Below are 23,434 nucleotides of genomic sequence, written 5' to 3'. Positions count from 1 at the left end.
GATGCCAAAGTACAAGTTTATTAACCAGATCTCGGGGACACAATTGCTTGCATGCATGTCCTGGTCATATATAAAATAATTACCACCTTATTTCACACTTTATCTTTTCTATTTTTTTAGTAATTTTAGACCATTGTATTGTAACATATCAGTAGTTCATTTATGTAATACACACTTTTAATTCTATTCAGTGAATAGTGATTCAAGTAATACATTATTTTGGTGTCTCTTATTTTGATTCACTTTAATTGTATGACCTGTTGTGACAGTAACAGAAATATCAAACTGAGATGCTATAATAAAAAAGATCCTATTTTCTCAGCTAAGTTGACTTTTGATAAACATTTAATGCTCAACCCGTTAAAGTATTTCTTGAAAGTCTAGTTAATTATTATGGTTAGTAATAGTCCTTCATCAGCCTTTTTGTCATGTGGGCAAAGATCATGGATTTTACACTCAAATCCTGTATGAAGTAATTTGCGTCAACCCTGCCATTTGCTCCGAGTCCTGCCATCTCATTAATGAACTTGACATCGTGCGGATCTCCACTGAAAAATGAAAAACGCTACAGAGAAACATGTCACCGTCAACAATCCTGCTGACATCAGCGTGATCATCTGCTATTTTGTGGTGGTTATTGCCGTAGGAATATGGGTTAGTGAAAAACCTCAAGTGTAACTTTCTAATGCTATATTGTGCCCGGCCTAATGAATGTTATGTTGAAAATTTGTAGAATGAATGATATTTTAATACTAGTTAATAGCAACACAGGTTTATTGTCTATATGTCAGTCTACGTTTAGGACTAATCGTGGCACAGTGGGGGGGTACTTTCTTGCTGGTCGGACGATGGTGTGGTGGCCTGTGAGTATTCACTTGTAATTTGGTTTATTGAATGTTTTTGTAGTTGAAATCACCCACTAGTTTTGTTCATATTTTTATATATTGAGTATGCAAATGTATAGATTTTAATGGATTTTAAGATGCTTATTTGCAGCACATGCATTTATTTTCCTAGCACTGCACACGCAGGTGGGAACATCTCTTTTCGCCAGCAACATTGGCAGTGGCCATTTTGTTGGCCTTGCTGGTACAGCGGCAGCTAGTGGAATAGCCGTTGGGGGGTTTGAATGGAATGTAAGCAGGACATTCGTAATATATACAAATAATGTATTTTCTCATTGATATCATTTCAGTGAGTTCATAAATTCAGCTTGTTCTGTTTTGCAGGCATTGTTTATTGTTTTGCTGTTGGGCTGGGTGTTCGTCCCTGTTTATTTAACCGCAGGGGTATGTTCGTTTTTATTTCTATTTTAGATTTCTAAAGTTTATTTGAATAATGTTTGTGAGTGACTATTTCCCCCACTTTTCATTTTCCCAAAAGGTGATTACAATGCCCCAGTACATCAAGAAAAGATTCGGAGGGACTAGAATTAGTCTGTACCTCTCTGTCATTTCACTTTTTCTTTACATTTTCACAAAGATTTCTGTAAGTATTAGTATATCCGGATGATGTAAATCACTATGATGAATCATATTAGATAGAAAGGATATACATATTCTGTAAATGTTCTACTTTTTCTGAATATAGGTGGATATGTTCTCAGGAGCGGTGTTTATACAACAGGCTCTTGGATGGAATATCTATGTTGCAGTAATTGCTTTACTCTGTATAACAGCACTCTATACTGTAACAGGTAAAAAAAAAAACTCCATGCCTAGTAAAGAAGTCACTTTTTTTCACAAAAGTTTATATTCAAAGTGGCTGAAGACAACACAGGATTGACTTTCGATTACTGGTCATGTTATGTTGATGGTCCATTAAATACCATCATCGTGCCGTATTATGTGTTGACTCTGCATCTTAAGTTACATGGGGTCCACGAAACGTTAATCTTTGACTTGCAATGTCTCCGTAGGAGGGCTGGCAGCGCTCATGTATACAGATACAGTCCAGACCTTTGTTATCATTGCTGGAGCTTTCGTCCTCATGGGATTCTGTAAGTGTCACTTACTTGAAATATCTTCCCACAGTGCATCACTACAGCTTGCACTACATGGTAGAATAGAAACATATCAGAAAATCACAACACAGAAAAATGTGTTGTATATATGCAAAAATTATAATAAATAAATGACAATATAATTATTTAAAATTAATAATGTAATAAAATAATTTGTTCTAAAAAATTATATAGTAGGGAGAGCACAAAAAACGGTAGTCATGTTTAATATGCCAGTGGATCATGTGACATCACCTGGAGTACGCCAGAAAGAATAATAATAAATCAGATGTAGTATTGGGAAAAAATGTGTTTTTACAGCTTTGATGCATTAAAGTGATACTTCACCCAAAAATTTAAATTGTGTCATAATTTACTCACCTTCGAGTTGTTCCAAATCTGTAAATTTCTTTGTTCTGATGAACACAGAGGGAGATATTTCGAAGAATGCTTATAACCAGACAGATCTTGCCCCCCATTGACTACCATAGTAGGAAAAAATACAATGGTAGTCAAAAGTGCCCCAGAACTGTTTGCTGTCCTTCATTCTTCAAAATATCGTCTTTTGTGTTCAACAGAACAATAAAAATGATAGTAATTTTTCCGGCTATGGGAGTCAACGGTGGGCAAAATCTGTCTGGTTATAAGCATTCTTCCAAATATCTTTCTCTGTGTTCATCAGAACAAAGAAATGTATACAGATTTGGAACGACTCGAAGGTGAGTAAATGATGACAGAATTGTCATTTTTGGGTAAAGTGTCTCTTTAATGAAACTTTCTCTGAAACAGAAAGTTGGGTGGGACAGGTTAAGTGGCCCCTACCTGTTTTTTTAATTCTTATATCGTCTAAATGTGAATTTTGTTAATGTATTGAGGCACACTAGTTTATAGATATGGCTAACATATTCATTATAAAAGCCAAAAAGTTCGTGAGGATGTAAAACTGAGGACTTTTTGTTTTTATCCACTTGTTCACAGCCTTCTATGAAGTTGGAGGTTACAGTGCTTTACTTGAGAAGTACAGCTCAGCTTTACCATCTCAGACACTGTCCCTAGAACCTCTGGAATATAACATCTCCAAACAGTGTTACACTCCACGTGAGGATGCCTTTAATCTGCTCAGAGATCCCACGACTGGAGATCTGCCGTGGCCTGGTGTCTTATTTGGCATTGCAATTATTGGTAGCTGGTACTGGTGTTCAGATCAAGTGAGCTGAAGCTTTTAAAGAATAATAAGTATATGTGTACTCTCACAATTTTTGCTTAACTTTCCTCAATAATCTTTTGTTGTGTAGGTGATTGTGCAGCGATGTTTGGCCGCCCGCAGTCTGACTCACGTCAAGGCTGGATGTATATTGTGTGGGTACCTGAAACTGCTCCCCATGTTTCTCATGGTGATTCCAGGCATGATCAGCAGAGTGCTTTACCCTGGTATTTGGTTTTTATTATATAACTCTGTTTAAAAACAGATGTCAGTGTAATTTTGAGCTCAGAAAACAGAAAATAAATATATAATTCATCAGATGAGGTGGGCTGTGTGGTACCAGAGGTCTGCAAGGAAGTGTGCGGTACAGAGGTTGGTTGCTCCAACATTGCCTACCCCAAACTTGTGGTTTCAGTTATGCCAACAGGTAAATAACAACATTTTTAATAAAACATCCTCATCTAATTTTCACTTAAAGTGCAACCTGATTGCTCGATTCACACCAGGTCTCCGAGGTTTAATGCTGGCAGTCATGTTAGCAGCACTCATGAGTTCTCTAGCATCTATCTTCAACAGCAGCAGCACCTTGTTTACCATGGACATTTGGACTCGGATCCGACCTCAGGCTAGAGATTCAGAACTCATGGTTGTCGGAAGGTTTGGATGTATCTTTTATTTAAAAAATGTCTTGTAGTATAAACACATCTAAAGTCTGCCTTTGATGTTGGGACTGTTTATCAAAGTGTGTGCCGTTTCTGGATAAAGATGGGAATTGAACTACTCCGGTTATTTAACAATGCCATTACTGATTCTTTTAGTTTGAACTTTAAACACAGAAAAGAATAAAACAAATTCTCATACAAAACCAACAGAATGTACAATGCATAATGGTAAACCTTGGTTCTAATGTGTATCCCAGATATTTGTTTCTACATAAAGATTAAAGGGACAGTTCACCCCAAAATACTCACCCTTATGTCATTTCAAACCTGTATGACTTTCTTTCTTCTGCAGAACGCAAAAGAAGATATTTTGAAGAATGTTGGGAACCAAACAACATTGACCCCCCATTGACTTCCACTGTATTGAGACAAACCACTGCAACCTTTCTCAATATATCTTCTTTTGAGTTCCACTGAAGAGTCTTTGTGAATGAATAAATGATGACAGAAATGTAATCTTCACATCTGTAATAGGGTTTGGATACTCTGCATTGTTGGCATAAGCATTTGCTGGATCCCAGTGGTCCAGGCAGCCCAAAGTGGTCAACTGTTTGACTATATTCAATCGGTGACGAGCTACTTAGCACCACCGATTGCAGCAGTCTTCTTCCTTGCCATTTTTGTAAAGAGGATCAATGAGTCAGTAAGTACATATTCATTCTTCATTTAACCAAACGTCATACACCTATCTTTACCAAAATCATCAAACCGTCCTCACTTTGTTTCTCAGGGGGCTTTCTGGGGCCTGATGGGAGGACTGGCTATCGGTCTCTGCCGCATGATACCCGAGTTTGCCTACGGTTCAGGAAGCTGTCTATTCCCCTCTAGCTGCCCGAAACTTATATGTGGAGTCCATTACCTTTATTTTGCCATCATCCTATTCTTCTGTACCGCTATCCTGGTGCTAATCATAAGCTACTGCACTCCACCTATAGAAGACAAACACGTGAGTTCTTTTAGCAGCTGCTGAAACGGCATTAAGAGGCTCTCTCTTTTTTTTCTTTTTTTTAATTACATTCACCGTATTGTCTCTGTGAAGCTTCATCGCCTTGTGTTCAGCTTACGGCACTCTAAAGAAGAAAGGATCGATCTGGACTGGGAAGAGGAAGAACGGGGTAGGAATGCCAGAAGAGAGGCAGATGAAAAGAAAAGGGCAGTAACGGATGACGAACAAAGTAAGATGTCATCATATTTTTAAGGAAATTGGCATGATTATCTTTGTCACAGTAACCACAGACATATATTTGAATACTGTGCTTTTTGCCATAGATGAAGGTGGTGATAGATCTATAATCAGGAAGATTATCGGTTGGTTTTGTGGCATAAGCGACACTCAGGCCCCAGAGCCCACAGAAGAGGAATTTGCCAAAGCATCAAAACAACTGCCTGACATAAGCGAAAACCCACTGTGGAGGAATATAGTCAATGCTAATGCTTTAATAATGATGTCTGTAGCTGTTTTTTGCTGGGGTTTCTATGCATGAAGATCAAACTATAGACTATACTGTATAAAAGCTTTGAAAACACATTGCAATCCAATCCAGTGATTATTAACGCCCTAAAATCCGCATGTGAGCATAGCATTTCAAGTCAACTTATTAACATGCAATAATTGTTTTAGAAATTGTTTTTAAAGATGTTTTTAAGCTAGGTTATGTATTCTTCCCATTATTGTAATCACAGTGGGTATTGCTATTAAAATAATACTATTACATAAACCTATAAAATTATGAATTCTTAAAATAATACAAATGCATTTAAAATGTTGTCGACACTGTCAAATGTAAATATCTCTGAATACACAATGCCCACCATAAACCAAAAAACATCACACAATAAGAAAAATCACATATTAAAGCTCCAATCTAACAAAACAAAGGGAAAACTGGAGGCGGCCAATACAAATCAGCACAAATTCGGCTACATGAGGAGTGTAACATATCATCTTATTGTATTGTTTAGTGCCAAAATCGACAGAATACAGTCTCCAATTTGATATTTTAACATATACCTGCTACCATTGTCAAACAAAAACACTGACGACAGCTGTAGTTCAACACAATAAAACGAGCGGACTGAACAGAAACGATCATCAAAAATGCCTGCGTGTCACTTCATAACACTTTAGATTAAAAGTCTTTTGAGTCTTTTGTTGGTGTGGATTATGATTTGGGTAACGTTATGCATCTAAAAATATCTCATGTATGCCCAAATCAGAAACTGGGGAACAAGATTTCACGTAGCGTTAACTTTCAAAAGCATAGGGTATGCTCGCTAACTTTGCTGGTTATACAACTAGCAGTTAACTATCGGCCAGAAACTAAACATAAAGGAAACTGCTTTTCAGCTCTTCTTTAGTTGTCACAAGTGCGTTAGTATAAAGGGAGAGGGAACAGTGAGAAGCCTCATGTTATGTGTCAGGTTTGTGTTCAAGTAAATGCATTTGCTAACGTTTGCCACTGTTAGCACACGCAGGCATCTATAGATGTATACGCTCTCAGTTTAATATTTGCTATACACGCTTGGCTTCTCTGTGTAGATGTCAGGCCACTTAACTGAAGATAATCCTGTCAGTTCGTCCCTGGATCCATTGAGTGAGCACGTACAGGTCGGCCAGATTCTGGCGTTAAACTCAACTTTTTCAAAAACAATCACGGTCCTAGACAGTGAGTGACCTTACATGTTAAAATTCAATCTGATTTTTTTAGTCATTGTCAATAAGTAAGCAAACGTGCTACCTAGCATTAATAATGCAGTCAGGGTGATCTTTCTGCCTCAACTTGAGCTCCGCCCACAAATACATGTCACAATGTTTACTAACAGTAAAGGCATCTATATACAAAGTAAAAATAAAAAGTATAGCACAGATTCCAGTTTTAAATAACTTTTATTCACTTTAGAGGCAAAGACTCCCAATAGCAGATTAACAGTGAAACCTATAACGGTCTCCCAAAACCAGAGGGATCAGCATCCATGTATTTGTATGTACTGTAAGATTTCACAAACTGGTGGAATGAGCAGAACGAACAGGGTTAAGGCCCGAATCAGGTGCTGAGTTGTCCTGTTCGTCGTTCGCTGTTCTTTCAGCCACATGAAGCTAATTACTGCTTTGGCAAAAGTTGCCTTTGCCAACACGCACACAGACAGCCTGGCAGGCAAAGAGATAGCTAGAGAAAAGGTTTGGTCAAGAAATAAAGACTGATTTCATAAATCATTTCGAAGGAAAGGAGAAATGAAGATGAACCAAAAGAAAGAATTCGCTCACATCCACACACAAAACAGAGAACAATCTAACAAGCAATCAAACCGTTGATTACAAAGTGACATCAGGTATTCGTAAAGTGACATCATTTTGCACGCTTCTGACCAAAGAGACAGCAAATTAAACTTGACAACAACCCCTGAAGTTATATATACTAACAAGTCCTGTGTCTAGCCTCCGGTTTCTTTGCAAGGTTGGGGTCAGCTTCAGAGCTGGTCTTAGAAGATTGCCAAGCCATACGAACTTCTAACCAGTTCACAAGAATATTTTGAGATTAGTCCCATGCAGCAGACTACATCATTTAACCAGCATCGGCTTTCTATTTGAGATCACTGGTTTGCACATGATGGAACTGTGAAGTATGGTGCACTGATAAGAACCCAAACTGACGGTGATAGCAAGGTTAACAAGCTAAGATAGGAGAGGCGAGCTCAACCATAAATAGTACAGTGGCATGAGGTTTCAGTAGAGTGAGAGCAGGGAGACCATTCAGAATACCCCGGCTAAGTTCTTTACCTCCCATCGTCTCTTTTGACGCGAGACTGAACCATCTCACATGGCTGTACCCAGTTGTTGTCATGTAACCCAACTCGACAGCCAGGCGTGTCCTTATCTGTGCGCCGGCAACACATCCAGTAGGAACGTCCGTAAGGCAAGTCGTGGTGGTAAGGTTTAGGGTGCCAGCGGCAAAGCGACACATCCCCCCGCTCGTACTGCCGCTTGCACTGCTTGCAGGGATCGTCACGGTACAGCGGGTCCTGGTTCCACCGAGAGTCTGTGGCACGTACGCCGTAAGTCTCGATCAGGTTCTTGAAGTCGTGGCAGGTGCACTTGAGGGCTGCTAACGAACGGGTGGGCAGGTAGCTGAAGATATTGACCATAATGTGGTCTGGAAGCGACAGCATGTATTGCCGTGGTTCCAGAAGTCGCTGGATCTGAAAGCGAATTTCGAGGAAGTCGTGGGACACGTGTCGGTAGAGGCGGCACAACGGAGGATCAGAACAATCATCCACAGTAGTCAGTGGGGAGTCTGGCCTCTCTACCGTAGTCCCGACAGGCCCATTGTTGTTTGCACAGTCTAAGGACCGCATCCCGTTGTTAACCCCTGAACAACTTTCATCTTCAGTAGCTGGTGACTGCAGAAAAAACAGCTGTCCAGGAGGTGGGTCCTCCGAGGCATCCATTGAATTCGCCCCAATGGGCATTGCAAAGCATACAGTCTCTTCTTGAACATTCTCTGTGCTGTCTTTCCCATAAAAGACACATTGGTCTACTGCACCAGTTACCACCACCTCAACGTGGAAGCCAGTCACCCTTTCTCGAGCTACCGCTGCCTTCTCTCCTAGGGCAGGCTCTTGGTTAGGATCCAACATTGTGGAGGGAGGCCTGTCGGTGATGCTTTCCCCGTGGGGATCAGCCTTTGGTGAGCCAGACAGGAGAGCACCTGGATCTCGAGACGAGGGACTAACCAACTGGTAGAGGTCACACGTGATCTTTTCTTTGCCCCTGGGTGCTGCTTGGCTCCCCCCAACCCCACAACTCATAAACATGCATTTTGGACCGACAGGTTCAGACTGGGTTCGAGGGTCCAGGCTTGACACACGAAAAGCAATGCGTACTTCCCCTCGTCCATGGCTTGGAGCACCTCCGACAGAATCCCCGCAATCTCTTGCTGAGCCGTTGAGTTCTGGCTGCAGAGTTGTACTGTCGAGGTTTTGCTGCCAGGACTCAAAATGTGCCACAGCCTGAGCGACGCGCCTGGATTCCTGCTGTAGCTGCTGCTCATCAAAGTCACTTTGAGAAACTGGTGCAGATGAGTGGGGTTCTGGTAGAATTACAACAGGTTTCTGATGAACTGTATAAGGACTGTTCTGTCCCTGAGCAACCATACCTTGAAGAGCCAACGCTGCACGCTGTTCTACAAGGGCCACCATTTCCGCCACAGATAGCAGATCTGTCTCGCTAACTCCAACACCATCCTCTGCCACATTGGATTCTGGATTGGGTATATCAACAGCAACATTTTGAGATTTAGCAGGAGGGTCGTAAGAGGAACAACGGCGACGGCGCTTAGCCTTGGTACAATCAGTAGCCCAGTTACCCTTGACTTTCATGGCACTAGGTCTGGGAATTCCAGCACCATTACATTGGTGAGCTACAAAGAAGGCGATTTTTTCCTTGGTGTTGCCTGGTTTGATGACATACCACGTATCGAGCAGCACCCTGCCATCCTCCATCTGTGAACTGGGTGGTGCAGGAAGTGGTGGAGCCAGCAGGGTGGAAGATGAGTCTGGTGGAGTGTTCTCAGTGCCGACATCCTCATCTTGCTCCTCACCGACTCCGTTGGGCTCTATGGTTGTGAGCCCAGCATCGTCAGCCTTACAGTGTGGTGTAGTTGTTCCACTGCAAATTGTACCATTGCTGTATGGCTTATTCTGCGAGTAGGTGCCGAAAGGGCGTGGGCACCACAGCCGGATGTGGGAAAAGGTGTCACGGTTCATCGTGAGCCCATGGGGAGCAGACCTGCCTCTACGCTGGACAGCTACTTTTCAGTTCACCGTTCATTCTCATGGTTCAGGTCTCCAGTTGGACAGATTACTCCATCTGAGGAATACAAGAAAAAGAGGAAAACTTAGCTTCAATACATTCATGTATGTACAGATCCATAAAGCATTGTACTTCTCTGAAATTTGAATGAGATTCATGCCATTTTTCATTAAAAAAATGTCTGATGCAATGCTGCCACTAGTGTTGTCAAAAGTCCCGGTACTTCGGGTCCAAGTCAGTACCTAAAAATAAAAAAGTTGTCGGTACCTAATTTTCATAAGACCCGGTAGCACCAACATACCGGGTCAACCGGGTACTGATGCTCTGTCTGACAGGTTGTCAGTCGGAATACTTTTTATACGCAATAAGATGTGATGAGCGGATAAGCGCGGCTCCGATCCACAAGAGATATGCACAGAAATACTTAAGATTAAATTCATATCACGAAGAAAATGAACAGTTTCAGAGGAAGCATCCAGATTTAAGTTAACAAGTTCAAGCGGTAAGTTTCAAATTCTGTTCGCGTTTGCATTATGAATGTTGTAGCATATGTTAAATTTAAAGGTTACGTTAAAATAAACGTCTATGGAAGTAAAATAGAGACAAATGTGTTTGAAGCAAAAAGACATGCTAAATAGCACTAACTGAAAAAAAATGCATTGTATTAACAGTGCTTGCATTTTAAGGTTCTGCAATTCAACATGGTTGCATATTTAAGCTGTGATTTTTTCAAATGTAAAAATTTCACACAGTTTCACTGTTTAAAAATTCAATAATCAAAATTCACCTTTTAAATTTCGTTAAAAAAATTCAACTTGTTTTAAAATACAACCTTTAATATTCGACAGACAAATTTCAGTTCATATTATTTAGGTTTAAAAATTCGCTTCCACAAATTCAGTGGTTCAAATTCGGCTTGAAATTCAAAGTTTCACATCTGGGAATCCCAGGAGAAGCAATAGACCGCCGATTCCGCCAATGCATGATCTCTACCTGCTGCCTGACCGCTTCACCAGCAGGTGGTGCAAGTCGCTTCTGACGAAGACCAAAGCAAGAAATGCAGATACTTTTTATATGTTTGCAGCACAGTCCACTCATCTGCTCGATTACGTGAATTTATTTGATCTCATAGATCTCTTCTTATGCATCATCAAGAAAAAATGTATTGTTTCTTGTACTGGCAGCTTAGCTCACCACTATCAGCCCTGGAACGGACATGGAGCACGGGGACAATTCCAGGTGGCCTGGAATCAGTGGACTATTCATACATTTATAATATTAATTTCATTATTTAAATATCCTACCCGATTTACTAGTACTGCCTATCTATAGTAAGAGTTTATGTTTGTATTTGGCTTGCTATTTATACGTATTCATTACTTTTTTCGTGCATATGATTACCCCCTTGGTTAAGATGGTGTGGGTTAAGTCGGTATGTACATAAAAAGTGCATGCAAAACACATGCGTATCATATGCACGCAAAAGATCATTTCTGTAGCTCGCCAAATACAAACACAAAATCGTGCTTTTGATAAGCACGATCTTAAGTCACCAAATAATGGTTTGAGTTTCGGGGATGAGAAAAATTGTATGTTACAGTGAATTACTGAATCATACTATGTTTGATTGAGTTTGACTGAGTTTTTTAAATAAACAACAAGATTTTAAAGCATTACATTAGTTACATAACACCATCACAATAAACGTAACATTTAAATTCAAATAAAACAGTTTATTTCGGTTTAAAAATAAATAGGAAAATAGCAATAATAATACATTTTAAACAGACAATAGTAGTAGGCTAACTGAAATAGTAGTGAAAACAGATGTAAGAACAAGCCATGAACAATTTTTCATCAGAACGTAAAATAATCTACAATATAAATAACAGTCTTTTCTTAAAAATGTAATTGTAAAATATTTAGTAAATGTAGGATATAAATGTAACTTAAACAAACGAATAACTACACCACTTAAAAGAGAAATATCAAATGGAAATAATTATGCCTATACTTTTCATCTGAAATCTCAGAACGCAAACAAAATAAAGCCAATTATAGCCTATTGTATGAACGAATGAATAAAAAAACAAACTGAAATACTGCAACAATAAAGACACCTATACCTATTAGGGATGTAACGATTCACTCAGCTCACGATGCGATGCGAGTCACGATTCTGATCTCATGATCTCATGACTCGCGATTTATTCACGATTTACTCAACAAAATGAGTTGAAACAAATTAGAAATGAACAACTTCCCTTTCATTATTTCTTAAATGCTTCACGTTTCTTTGTATAATAAAATAATGTTTTATTTCAAATAACAAAACTAAACTGCAATTTTATAACAAATTAATAATAGAAAAAGTCTCTTTAATATAAACAAACTAATACTGTCTGAGCTTTTCTTGGATTTTTTTGCATTTAAGAAATATCAGCATGTCCACGTTTAGATTTGCAGTGAAAATAGCGGCCCCTGCTGTTCAAAAAATGTATTGCGATTCAGTTCACACCTCAACCGATTTGAATCGTCACTCATTATAACCGATTTTCAACCGGCTCACGGTGAATCGTTACATCCCTAATACCTATTAGTTCTGGTATTATGTGATAAATATGGCGGGACATGCTAAAATTCTTATTGTGTCATTTTGTGCTTTTTGCATTCATATTTAGGGCTCTTCCGCATTTCTGTAGCCTACGGTTATTAAAAGGTGTAGGCTATACTAATTTTAGTCATCTGGTCTGAAGATTAAGCAACATTAAGCATTTTAGCACGGTACACCGGCCGTGATGGCGTGGTCCGTGGACGCTAAAGGGACAGAGTAGGCTAAAGGCACTTTAGGCAAGTTTTTGTTCCACCATGCCACCATACATGTTGTGGATATTCAGCTAAATGTTTAGCATAAGTTTAAAGAGGGTAAATTTGATCATTTAACTGAACTGTACACATACATTTTAGACACGTACATTACGTGCTTTCTCCAACGTGGTTTCAGTGTATTTCTGTCATTTAAAATGCATAAATTTAACAATATGTTGACTTATTATGTGAGCANTGCGCATAACTGTAAATAACGAAGCGAATGCATTAAGCGCATCATTCTGAGTTCCGGTGCGCGGGCTCGCTTTAACGCCACTCTGCATTAGAGTCTTTTATACGGTGATAGTTTTGTACAATAAACAGAGACAGATAGTAGTATTTTACTTTTACTCAATTACATTATGAGACTGAAAATAGAATCGGATATTACTTGGAGGAAAAAAATACAGAGCATATATCATGCTCTAGTATTTCATATACACATTTTTTAATGTTTTTACATTTACATTTAGTCATTTTGCAGACGCTTTTATCCAAAGCGACCTACAGATGAGGGAAACAATGGAAGCAATTGGAACAACATAAGGACAACAAAAAGCATAAGTGCAATAATTTTTTTTTACCTTAATACAGTACATAAGTACATAAAAAATCAGTATTTCTTTTACTTTTAAAATTAAAACTACTTAATTAAAAGATGGTGATTTTAATGTAAACACGGATTAAAATGTTAAAACAACAATATTTATTTATAAAATGTAGTGGAGTAAAAAGTATGATTTGCTGTATAATGTAAGAAAATACTAGAACTTATTGTTTATTTGCAAAGTTTGCCAAAGGATTAATAAAGTAATCCAAAAAATCTTTATTAGATTAATAAAAAATAAGAATCGTTAGATTAGTCGACTAATCGAAAAAAAAAAAAAAAAAAAAATTCGTTAGATTAGTCGACAATTAAAATAATCGTTAGTTGCAGCCCTAATCAAATACATAAAAGATTTTTGCATGCTCTTTAGACAACAGAGCTTGGAATTGTATATTCTGCATTATCCACACTCAGCCACATTCTGCTTCTACAGCTCTTACCTTCAGCTTCATTGTGTCGATTGCATCCAGAACCCACCCCACAGTGCCATCTCCCCCACACACCAGGACACGCACGCTGCCCGGGGGCAGAATAGTACACAGCTGAAGAGCTTTAGAGGGGGGAAGCTCAGAGAGATCAAACACCTGAAACAAACAAACAAATCTAAAAGCCACATAGAGTATGTCCAGTAACAAGGATGTAAGTATGTAAACAAAAAAAGATTGTCTGAATGTGTATATGTGAGCACAAAGTGGACTCATACCTGCACAGGATTGAGAAGGGTACGAAACTCTCCCAGTAGAACATCCCCCATATTGTTGCCACTTCGTGTATTTGCCAAAACCAGGACTGGAGTCCAGCCACTTCCACACAGCGCAGCAAGCTACACACATAACATAGCAGTCAGTTAAGAGTCATTTAAAAGGTGAATTCAGGTTTTTTTTGACAGCTGCCTTAATGTAAATGTGTTTTACTCGAATTCACCAGCATTAGAATTTTGGAAACTACACATCAATCGACTGTATTGCTGCACAAATGCTGGGTAAATAAACTGAGGAAAACATTTTAGTTCTGCCGTATTTAAACAAAATGTTACCTTTACATGTGACAGAAAATGATGGACTAACACCAAAGTCCAGGCACTCCTCAATCTTTACGCTACATAGTCATTTTGAAGACTTGAAGAAACCAAGGATTAAGAAATAAAAAAAACTAAGAAACCCAAGTAGGAATACAAAAGATAAAAGATCACAGACAGGGCTGTGAAGGTTACTTTTAAAATGTATTTTACTACAGATTACAAAATACATGCTTTAAAAAGTAATCTGTAACATATTTTGTTAGATTACACAAGTTTTGTAACTAGAATACTAATAAGGAAAAAAGAGTGTGTTTGCTCTGTTTACTCTGCTGCACATAATAGCACCAAACAAAAGCTCACACTAGAGGCTTAGTAACTACTAGTTAGTTTGTAATGTACTCTGTACGTAGCTAGTAGTGTTGGGCAATATGTACCATAGTCACATCGTTCTGTTGGCAACCTCACTCGCGTGCAGGAAAACATTACACATTACAAACTCTCGGGCATGAGAAAACACCTGAGCACACGCATTACAAGCTCTCTCGCGCGAGCTAGGCAATTTGCATTTGTAATAACGTTGTGTGTTTAAAAACTGAACACGCTGTTTTCTGAGTGAATTGACAAACGCGTCACGTCTTTAAACATGCACATTGTTTTTTATGAGTGAATGGACAAACGCGTCACGTCTTTAAAAACTGAACACATTGTATTCTAACAGATGTGCAGCTGTAGACTCAAAATCCTGCCATGTACAGAGCAAAACTCACAGCGCTAAACTCAAGATTTTTGAACAGCATATTACTGACCTTCGTTTGCGAAGCAGCCAGGTTTAAAGTGACTTCACCTGATGTCTTCTGCACATTCCCTTCAAAAATGAAACTAATCCACCATGTCTTAAATGGCTCAGATGCCAAGAGTAAATGAAGACTTACGGTACTTGCATGCAGCAACAAAACTAACATTCTTCTAGCTCACTGTATGTACCCCAGCGTAGAAACAATGGCAGACAGACAATGTACAACTTGATGAGGGCGGAGACTATGCTAATACAGCAGAGTCCATATGGGCAGGGCTTAATCAATGTGATGTCAGTTTGCTGAGAGAATGCCAACAGCTCATTCAGTATGACTGCTGAGGTTTATTGGGGTTTTAATAAAAGGAATGGGTGTATCATTCTAGAGTGGTTCTGTACACACACTCCTGACACGCAGTTATGTTTAAACAACATTTACAAGTGAATTTTCCACAATAGGAGCCCTTTAAGAACTTCCCCAATAATATAAGCCAGCTGGAACACTTCTGGTGAACAGTCGCTCGTTGGTGTGGTGGTATTCTTCGTAGTTTTCTGAGGTAGCTTTAACAGCATCAATGGTGTAATACTTAGTTTATAATCAGAATCTAGTCAAATAAATAGCCATAACATTTTCTTTCAGGAGAAAAAACTTCCACTACTCTTTAAAAAAAAAATATATCTACTTGTGAGCGGCTTCTCACCTTGCTGTACTCATCAGGGTGTCTGCAGTAGAGCTTGTTGACTTGAAAGAGGTAGTATGGAGGTATTATAACAGACCGGAACTCTCCCAGATCACATAGATCTCTATCTTTCAGACTGGACTGGCAGTCGTCATGCACTGTGCTTTGACACCATATACACCTACATATTACAAAATGAAAACAACAAAAAATGATGAAAAATGAGAAGATTACCACAATCTACTGTAAGGTAGCAAATTAACTTTAAAGGCACAAAATACAATTTTGCACAACAACTTGCAGTAATAAATAAGTAGTAAAGTGACAATATTTTATTCATCAGTCTTTTTTACATCTGAGGATGAAGATCCAAAAGCACTAAAATGTGTTCATTTTTATAATTATCTAGTCTTACATAGCTTGTTTTTCTTTTTTTAATTAAACACTTTACAAAGCTAGAGTTCTCATTTTATGGGTGTTAGAGCCTGCCAGCAATGACAATTCTGTTCCCCCCAACTGCCCCTCTGTCGGCTGAACTAGGTTTTTTTTTCTAATAGTTTATAGCTCAAAATAATGGACTCTAAAAGTATAAATTTCACACCATCTGATATTAACACCTGCAACAGAGTTAAGATAATTCTTATAAATTCCATAAAATTAGATATTTTACTTTATGCATTGGTGTTTGAGGACCCCTTGTCCAGCTGAAATATGGTGTTTGAGGACCCCTTGTGGACAACGGATACAAATGCAGACATTTATTTTCACCCTGTGCACTTCCTGTAGTTCAGTACCACCAGTGTTGGGTGTAACTAGTTACTACGTAATTAGTTACTGTAACTTAATGACTTTTCTCCTGGAAAAGTCAAGTAAGGGATTACTCTGAGTCTTGGGTCATTCTCAAAAAACAGTGACTGTCTGACTACGAAAAGTCAAAAAAATTAATTCAGTTTTCATGCCAGTTTTCAAACATTTGATGATTAGTATTCACCGGCATGATTACATCTTTACCAATAATAATGGCCAACTTGAATCTTGTTCATTATTTAATTATTTTATTTTACTTTTTATTTGCATAGAGTTCTCTGTCATTGTTGGTGTAACACCCGTGACAATAACACCAGTGACAAATTCCCATTATTTGCAGTTTTCTGTCAGTGGTGTAACACCAGTGACAAATAACACCAGTGACAAATTCCCATTATTTGCAGTTTTCTGTCATTGGTGCAACACCAATGAAATCCCATGAAAGGCTAATTTTCCAAAATGATGGCTAAGTCACCTCAAAACATGACGAGGCACACTAAAATCTATAGCTTATGCCAATAAACGTGTAAAAATGTTTTTTTTTTTCTGTAAATTCCTTCATGCTGACCCAAACCAAAGCAACACCAATGACGCTTTTAAAGAACCACACCAAAAACCGTCATTTTAAATAGAATTCTCATTTATATTAAGGAAAAGCACACTCGCCATGTGTGTGCTTGAACAGAGCATCTTCTTTGTTGACCTTATAAGTACTTACTTGCAGATATATATTTTAAATGATTTGTATTAATAAATTATTATTTTGGTTTGCATTTTTATGCATTTATTAGGCCCTATACCTGTTTTTAATTGGTTAAGTAATTAAAAAAACGAATGAAAAGGAAATGTTTATACACAATACAAAAGAGTTAAACATAGGGAGGGGGACATGTGTTTTTTCAAGTACAGATGAAATTCAAATGAATTTAGAATTTTTTTTACAAAACTATAAAGACTTAAATAACAATCATCATTATAAAAAGGCACGGAGTTGCGTACTAATGGCTAAATCGGGTGGATTTTTTCATTTGGAATCTTTTTACATACCTGTAAAGTGTAGGGACAGGTTTGTGACCATATTTTGAAAATGACCCTCTTATTTTTTTCTGTAATTTATTTAATTACAATTACTTCTGATGTAATTGAGCTAAATACGGTGTAATATATACAATAATGTAAAATGACATACAAATTCTAAGTCTAACTTTAAAACACATGCTTTTATTCTTCTCACATTTGTAATACTTTGATCAGTTATTAAGAATACTTACATAGTTTAATTTTATTTATTTGAATTAATTAAAAGAGCTGTTTCATGTCTATCCTTGAATCACTTCTAATCAAAACTAATCAAGGTTGAGGTAGAATACATAAAGTAATTAGTAATAAGTAATTAAATACTTTTTGGAGAGAGTACTTTGTACAGTACTCTAATTACCCTATTGAACATGTAATTAGTAACTAGTAATTAATTACTTTTTCAGAGTAACTTACCCAACACTGACTACCACCAACTGTAATATACTTCAGTATTTAATGCGGTTCCTCAGAACACTGCAGTGTATACATGAACAAATTCACTCTAAAAAGTTATTTTCACACTTTAAGCCCTAATGTTATACTTAATGTTTCATGACTAAACATGACTGTTCTCGCTACGTTTACCTGTTTAGTAAATCTGGTCCATCCTCTTTAAATTAATAAATAATTTTTGGTTTAATTATTCTACAATTTGTTCTTTATTGTTTTTCCAATTTGTTGTGTTCAAACGAAAGAAATTACTGCGTTGGCAATAATAACATGTTTTGTCTACAAAAGTAATTTCGAACATGTAATCACACATCTTTAGATTCCAAGATGTTTAAGGTCATGAGAAATTAAGAAATTTCAGTCAAGTGTTTCAAAACTGTTGAAGGACAGTGTAACTTTGCACAGCATGATCTTGTGCACACAACTATTAACCAAATGGTAATACTACTACTTCTACTATTCATTTGAAATATAATATTATTAACAAGGTAGTAAAGTACGAAGCAGGGCTTTTATTAAATACCTATAATCGCAGAGTTTTGGCTGTGTCCCGCACTGCTGGTTGCACACAGTACAGTGGCTGGTGAGTGGAAGGTTACCCCTGACCCACCGGTGGCAGAACTCTCCATCGTTCTGAGTTATGATTTCCTTACATGGAAGGTTACGATCTGCTCTCTGTATGCACTCCTCATCCGCACATATGCCACAGCAGTCACAAAACGCCCCTTGAAGGATGGGTTGAGAACACACGCAGCAGTAGGTGGGCTTGTTGAACAGGTCCGTGTAGTGCCAGCCATGTTTGCCTTTTCGGAATAGACCTTGTAGCATAACTTTGCGTTTGGGACGCTGAAAGCTGCACCACAGCGTAATGAGCACCGGCACTAGAACAGCAACTGTGGTCCAGAGGAGCAAAGTCCAGTACTCCTCAAGCTCCTCAGTTATGTACTCCATTGTTATCGCAGAACTGTCTTATTCAAATCAAACCAGAAACTAATTAGTAAATATTAACAATCAGTCTAGATGTTAAAGCTGAGATCCTAAAATGACCATCCTCATTTTGACCCCATCCGAGCAGTAACGTTACACTGACATTACCGCACAGCCATCGTAAACAACTCTCTGTTAAACATTTGGCACAGCAAGGCGAGCTTGACATGGTCAGAGACACGCACGCTCGTATTTTCTGTCTTTCCTGTCATTGTAATTAAGCCTTCTTATCCAAACCCTTTTAAATTTCATTGAAAACAGCGGACAAAACGCTTGCAAACGACATCTAATCCAATACACGGAAACGATGGCGTAGTTGTAATCCCGCCAAAGATATTATTATTAACAAGATGCGCCACTGCTGTTACAATGAATGGAAAAGAATACAACACACAATATGGCCGCTCAAGCGAAGGAAGTCCCGCCTTCCGGTAAAACGAGCCAATCGTCAATCAGTAAAGACTGAAGATTCTCTGGGCCGGGGCTCTCGTGAAGGCGCTTGCCAGCCTGTGCGCAGGCGCAGGAGATGAGGCGACATCGAAAGAGGTGATTTTTAGCGCAATTTAAGCATTGTAAACCAAAGTTATGGTACAGTTCATGTCACAGTTTATTATTGATCGGACATATGCTGTTTTATTGTGATTTTTGCCAGCCATTTAAAAAATATCTGCTTTCCCCCATTCAAGTAGATAGGACTGTGGACTTGCTATGACGTAAGTAGCTGGCCAGAGACGTTGCAAACATGGCCGCCTAGTTGCACGACTTCCGTAAACGGACCTTAGCTGTGTCTGAAACCACTCCCTATCTCCTATATAGAGATCCTATATTTTTTTACTGTCTAATACCCAGCAAGCAATTTGGCGTCTAATGGCAAGTTACATTTACATTTGGGTCAAAGACGACAAAGGGTTTAAGCATAAAAACAATGTGTAACACTGCTTTAAACAATTGTTGTTGTTAAAAAAATGAAAAAGTTTTCTGTTTAATTTAATTGCATTTTTGTTTTTCTGAGCAGAAAATAAATATCATACATTTTTCCCTGATTTACAGAAGACGCCCGATAAAATGAAATTCAAACAATGAACAAAAGAAAACAGGAAACAGGACATAACCAAATACAAACTAAAAGTCCAACTAATGCAGAACTTGTAACACGTATCAGATGACATGTGTTGCATGTTTTTTTCTTAGACTAGTTCCTGTATTTAACCTTTCTTGATATTGAATATCTGATATTCACACAAAACATTAACAAAAATTAAGATTAGGCTATCTAGTAAATATGTATTCTTATTGTATAAGAGTAAAAGTTTGGAAGTTCTGGTTAACCTATTGCTTACATTGAGAAAATTTCATATACACAAACAAAATAGTGCAAATAATAATCCTAATGTCATATTTTTAAAAAGTGAACTGTCACATCCCTGTTTGTATCTTGTTCATGTGTTTAAACTCGCATTACCACCACCTACTGGACTAGAGTGTGAGCTGCATATTATGTACCACAATCCCAAGTGCTATCTTAACCTATTAAATCCTTTCAATTAGCCCAGTCATTTTCAAATATTTAATTAAAGAATTAAGACTTTTCCAAGAGGTTTTCCCAATAAATGTTCAAGTATCATACTTTGATATAATTTGATTTTCTAACTCCATTCTAGCATCTTCATAGTTCCTGCAATGTTTTAAAATGTGTTTTAAAGTCTCCTGGGCATTACAGTGATCATAAATTCCAGTAGGGTGTTTCCAGAGGGTGTTGTAGGGTGTTAGGAATGCATTGACGTCACTTTCCCACGTGAATATGTCAGTACACGCCCTGGGACATGCTCCCCTGGGTGGCAAAACAACCAGCAAAATGACTGAGGAGAATATGAGAAACAAAGAATCCGGGACTAAAACACGCAATTATTTGCTGAACTTACAAGCAGCTGGACTCGACGGTGATCCTTACGGCTTCACTACGACTTACAAAGGAATCAGTGTGTGGGAATATTTTTTAGATAAAAGTATGATTTAAATATCAATATAATCAATAAGTGTTTTCTTTCATTTGTTTCATTAAGCTGTGTGTTTTTGTCATGTGCTTTCTATTTCACTCAGTGGAAAGTTCCTGGGCAAACAAAGAAAACAGAGAAAGTTGGGGGTTGGAGTCGTAAATTATCTAGATAAACACACACACATATAAAGAGTCACAAAGAAAAATAAATGTTATGAATCAATCCACTGTATATGTTCTAAGTATAATCATGAGTTGTGATGTGTTTTAATGAATCATAGGATTAAGAAACAACGCTATATAATTAAAAACATTAGATGATTAAGTGTTTTCTTTTTACTAAAAGAATGTTAAGAATGTTGGTGTGTTGTCCGGCCACAATAAACTGTTTTTAGGAGACCACTCCTTGGGGGAGGGTGCCCTGGAGAACATTCCTCAATACTAGAGACCGACCACAGGATGTATGTTTTGAGAAGGTTTTATTTTTCAGGAACTACGCAGATAAACGTGGCGTATGGTGATTGGTGGAAAGGGAGCAAAAAGCAGAGGAGGAGTCAGAAGATAGAGCGACGTCACATACTTTATAAATATGGGTGTATTTGAATATTTTGGTTGTTGGCTTGTGGTGGAGAGGGTGGTGATTTACTGGCAACCCAAAGCTTTGTTACTCCTTTTTACATCTGATAATAAAACTTCTGCTTAATTTTGGAGAAACGTCTCTTGCAAATTTTTGAACATGCAGGACTGCCTTTAAAGTCCAACAAATGGTGACCCCGAGACGTGATTTAGACGAGAAGTGCATTTTGCCTTTCGGAGAGATCGAACGGATTCAGGTTCAACACACAGGTCGACCTAAAAATAAAAGGTAAGCAGAAGCCTGTTTATTCAAAATTCTGCTATTGAATATACCTAAATTGTGTGTTGAATTTGATGAACATTCGAGAAGTACAAGTAAATTAAAAAAAGAAGTTTTGAAAATCAGATTTAAAAAGACATACTGTAAGACGTTGCGTCACAAAGGAAATTGTGAGACGTTGTCGTCCGGGTTTGAGGCCCTCGATTTTTATAAATCGTAAATTCTGCCGGGTTGAGGCCCTCGATTAATAAATCGTAAATTCTGCGGGTTGAGGCCCTCGATTAATAAATCGTAAATTCTGCCGGGTTGAGGCCCTCGATTAATAAATCGTAAATTCTCGGGTTGAGGCCCTCGATTAATAAATCGTAAATTCTCGGGTTGAGGCCCTCGATTGAAATAAATCGTAAATTCTCGGGTTGAGGCCCTCGATTTAAAGATATCGTAAATTCTGTCGGGTTAGAGTCCCCGAGTCGGCGAACTCGTAAAGGAATATTCCCAAATTGTTTGTTGTGTGTTAATGTTAAGAGTTGAATGTGAAACGATAAAGGCGATTGAAGAAAAGACGTTGCGTCACAGAGACTCGTTGAGAAACTGAGACGTTGCGTCGTAATTAAGTGATTAATTTGGAAAACTGGTCACAAAGACCACCTTATACTATAAATTGGAATACATAAGGCTGTAAAAGATTGTGAACAGTACAATTGTGTGTAAAATGGCTGAATTTCAAAAAGAATGTGATGAATAGGATGTCCCAGTATGGTCAATGGCAAAATGTTACAAATATGCTTTTAGCACAGACTGAGCCAGAAGACGGAAAGAAAAGACAGAAAGAGATTGAAAATGTTGGAAGCGTTGTGTGATGATCAAGGGTGGGGCAGAGAGGAAAAAATTGTGACTCCTCTGCGCCAAAAGTTAGAGAGATGGAAAAGAAAGCCCATAATAAGTTACGTAGACATGTTGAAGAGAAAGACAAAGTTAAGTGGTAAATGCAGGAAACACACGAAGTGAAGAAGAAAGTTTAAAAAAGAACTTGAGGGTATGGACTAGAGTGGCATTAACAGCCACGGCACTCAGCACACAGAAACAGGACGTGAACACTCAGCAGCCAGAGAAGAAAGAAGAAAAAACAGGAAGCATTCAGACTAACCCAACAGCTCCTCCCCTTCAGAAACACATACCTTCAATATATCCTTCATTAGCCTCAGCCCTACCAGCAGATGGTGGTAGAGATAAACAGAAGTAGAGTAGACTTAAGGAGTTACAAACCAGATACAGGCTTTGGAACAGAGATTTGACCACCTGGTTAAGGCAGTAAAGAAGGATGTGGATGACCATTACATAAAGCCAAAGCAGTCATAAAAGAAGTGGAGAAACCAGTAGTGGGAGCGGATCAACGGGGGGGAAGATGAGATGAGGAAGAGGATAAGAGTAAGGAACCATTACGAACATAAACATTGTCTTGAAGCACTTAACAAATTACATGATTGTAGATGGACCTATAGCAACTAGATTGACAAGCAGGGTCCATGGGAAAAAGAGTTGTTTTATATGG

General features: G+C 38.2%; 3 protein-coding genes across 4 annotated transcripts in view; 1 reads left to right on the top strand and 2 right to left on the bottom strand.

Moving 5' to 3' along the window:
- The first annotated feature begins 473 nt into the window (after positions 1-473).
- Positions 474-5,604, top strand: slc5a2 (solute carrier family 5 member 2). Its single transcript, XM_057351887.1, has 15 exons — positions 474-654; positions 792-863; positions 1,032-1,136; positions 1,230-1,289; positions 1,384-1,488; positions 1,591-1,696; positions 1,919-1,999; positions 2,981-3,210; positions 3,298-3,433; positions 3,526-3,633; positions 3,713-3,863; positions 4,403-4,571; positions 4,659-4,874; positions 4,968-5,103; positions 5,198-5,604. Exons 1-15 carry the CDS (start codon positions 556-558, stop codon positions 5,410-5,412), a joined length of 1,989 nt encoding a protein of 662 aa, XP_057207870.1. The 5' UTR covers positions 474-555; the 3' UTR covers positions 5,413-5,604.
- Positions 5,605-6,802: 1,198 nt separating this feature from the next.
- The window catches only part of fbxo46 (F-box protein 46), a 52,677-nt gene continuing 36,045 nt past the window's right edge, over positions 6,803-23,434 (bottom strand). For both annotated transcript variants that reach the window (XM_057351883.1, XM_057351882.1), the window contains one exon: positions 6,803-9,794. In XM_057351883.1, coding sequence (XP_057207866.1) covers positions 7,703-9,691 — 1,989 coding nt within the window. In that variant the 5' untranslated portion in view covers positions 9,692-9,794 and the 3' untranslated portion in view covers positions 6,803-7,702. The remainder of the gene's footprint in view (positions 9,795-23,434) is intronic.
- Positions 13,542-19,409, bottom strand: LOC130565278 (diacylglycerol kinase epsilon-like). The gene is made up of 4 exons (XM_057351890.1): positions 18,567-19,409; positions 15,728-15,887; positions 13,916-14,035; positions 13,542-13,796 (listed from the first exon to the last, which is right to left on the bottom strand). Exons 1-4 carry the CDS (start codon positions 18,992-18,994, stop codon positions 13,623-13,625), a joined length of 882 nt encoding a protein of 293 aa, XP_057207873.1. The 5' UTR covers positions 18,995-19,409; the 3' UTR covers positions 13,542-13,622.

Source organism: Triplophysa rosa, linkage group LG14 (assembly GCF_024868665.1).
Source record: "Triplophysa rosa linkage group LG14, Trosa_1v2, whole genome shotgun sequence".
Taxonomy (NCBI): Eukaryota; Metazoa; Chordata; class Actinopteri; order Cypriniformes; family Nemacheilidae; genus Triplophysa; species Triplophysa rosa.
The sequence above is the reverse complement of the archived record's forward strand: the minus strand, read 5'-3'. Positions and strand labels throughout refer to the sequence as shown.

Coding starts and splice junctions, on each gene's coding strand:
- slc5a2 (XM_057351887.1), top strand. CDS start 556: ATGAAAAACGCTACAGAGAAACATGTCACCGTCAACAATCCTGCTGAC. Junction 3,634..3,712: donor GGTTTCAGTTATGCCAACAG/GTAAATAACAAC, acceptor GATTCACACCAG/GTCTCCGAGGTTTAATGCTG. Junction 4,875..4,967: donor CACCTATAGAAGACAAACAC/GTGAGTTCTTTT, acceptor GTCTCTGTGAAG/CTTCATCGCCTTGTGTTCAG.
- LOC130565278 (XM_057351890.1), bottom strand. CDS start 18,994: ATGGAGTACATAACTGAGGAGCTTGAGGAGTACTGGACTTTGCTCCTC. Junction 15,888..18,566: donor CCAAAACTCTGCGATTATAG/GTATTTAATAAA, acceptor TGTAATATGTAG/GTGTATATGGTGTCAAAGCA. Junction 14,036..15,727: donor ACCCTGATGAGTACAGCAAG/GTGAGAAGCCGC, acceptor TTATGTGTGTAG/CTTGCTGCGCTGTGTGGAAG.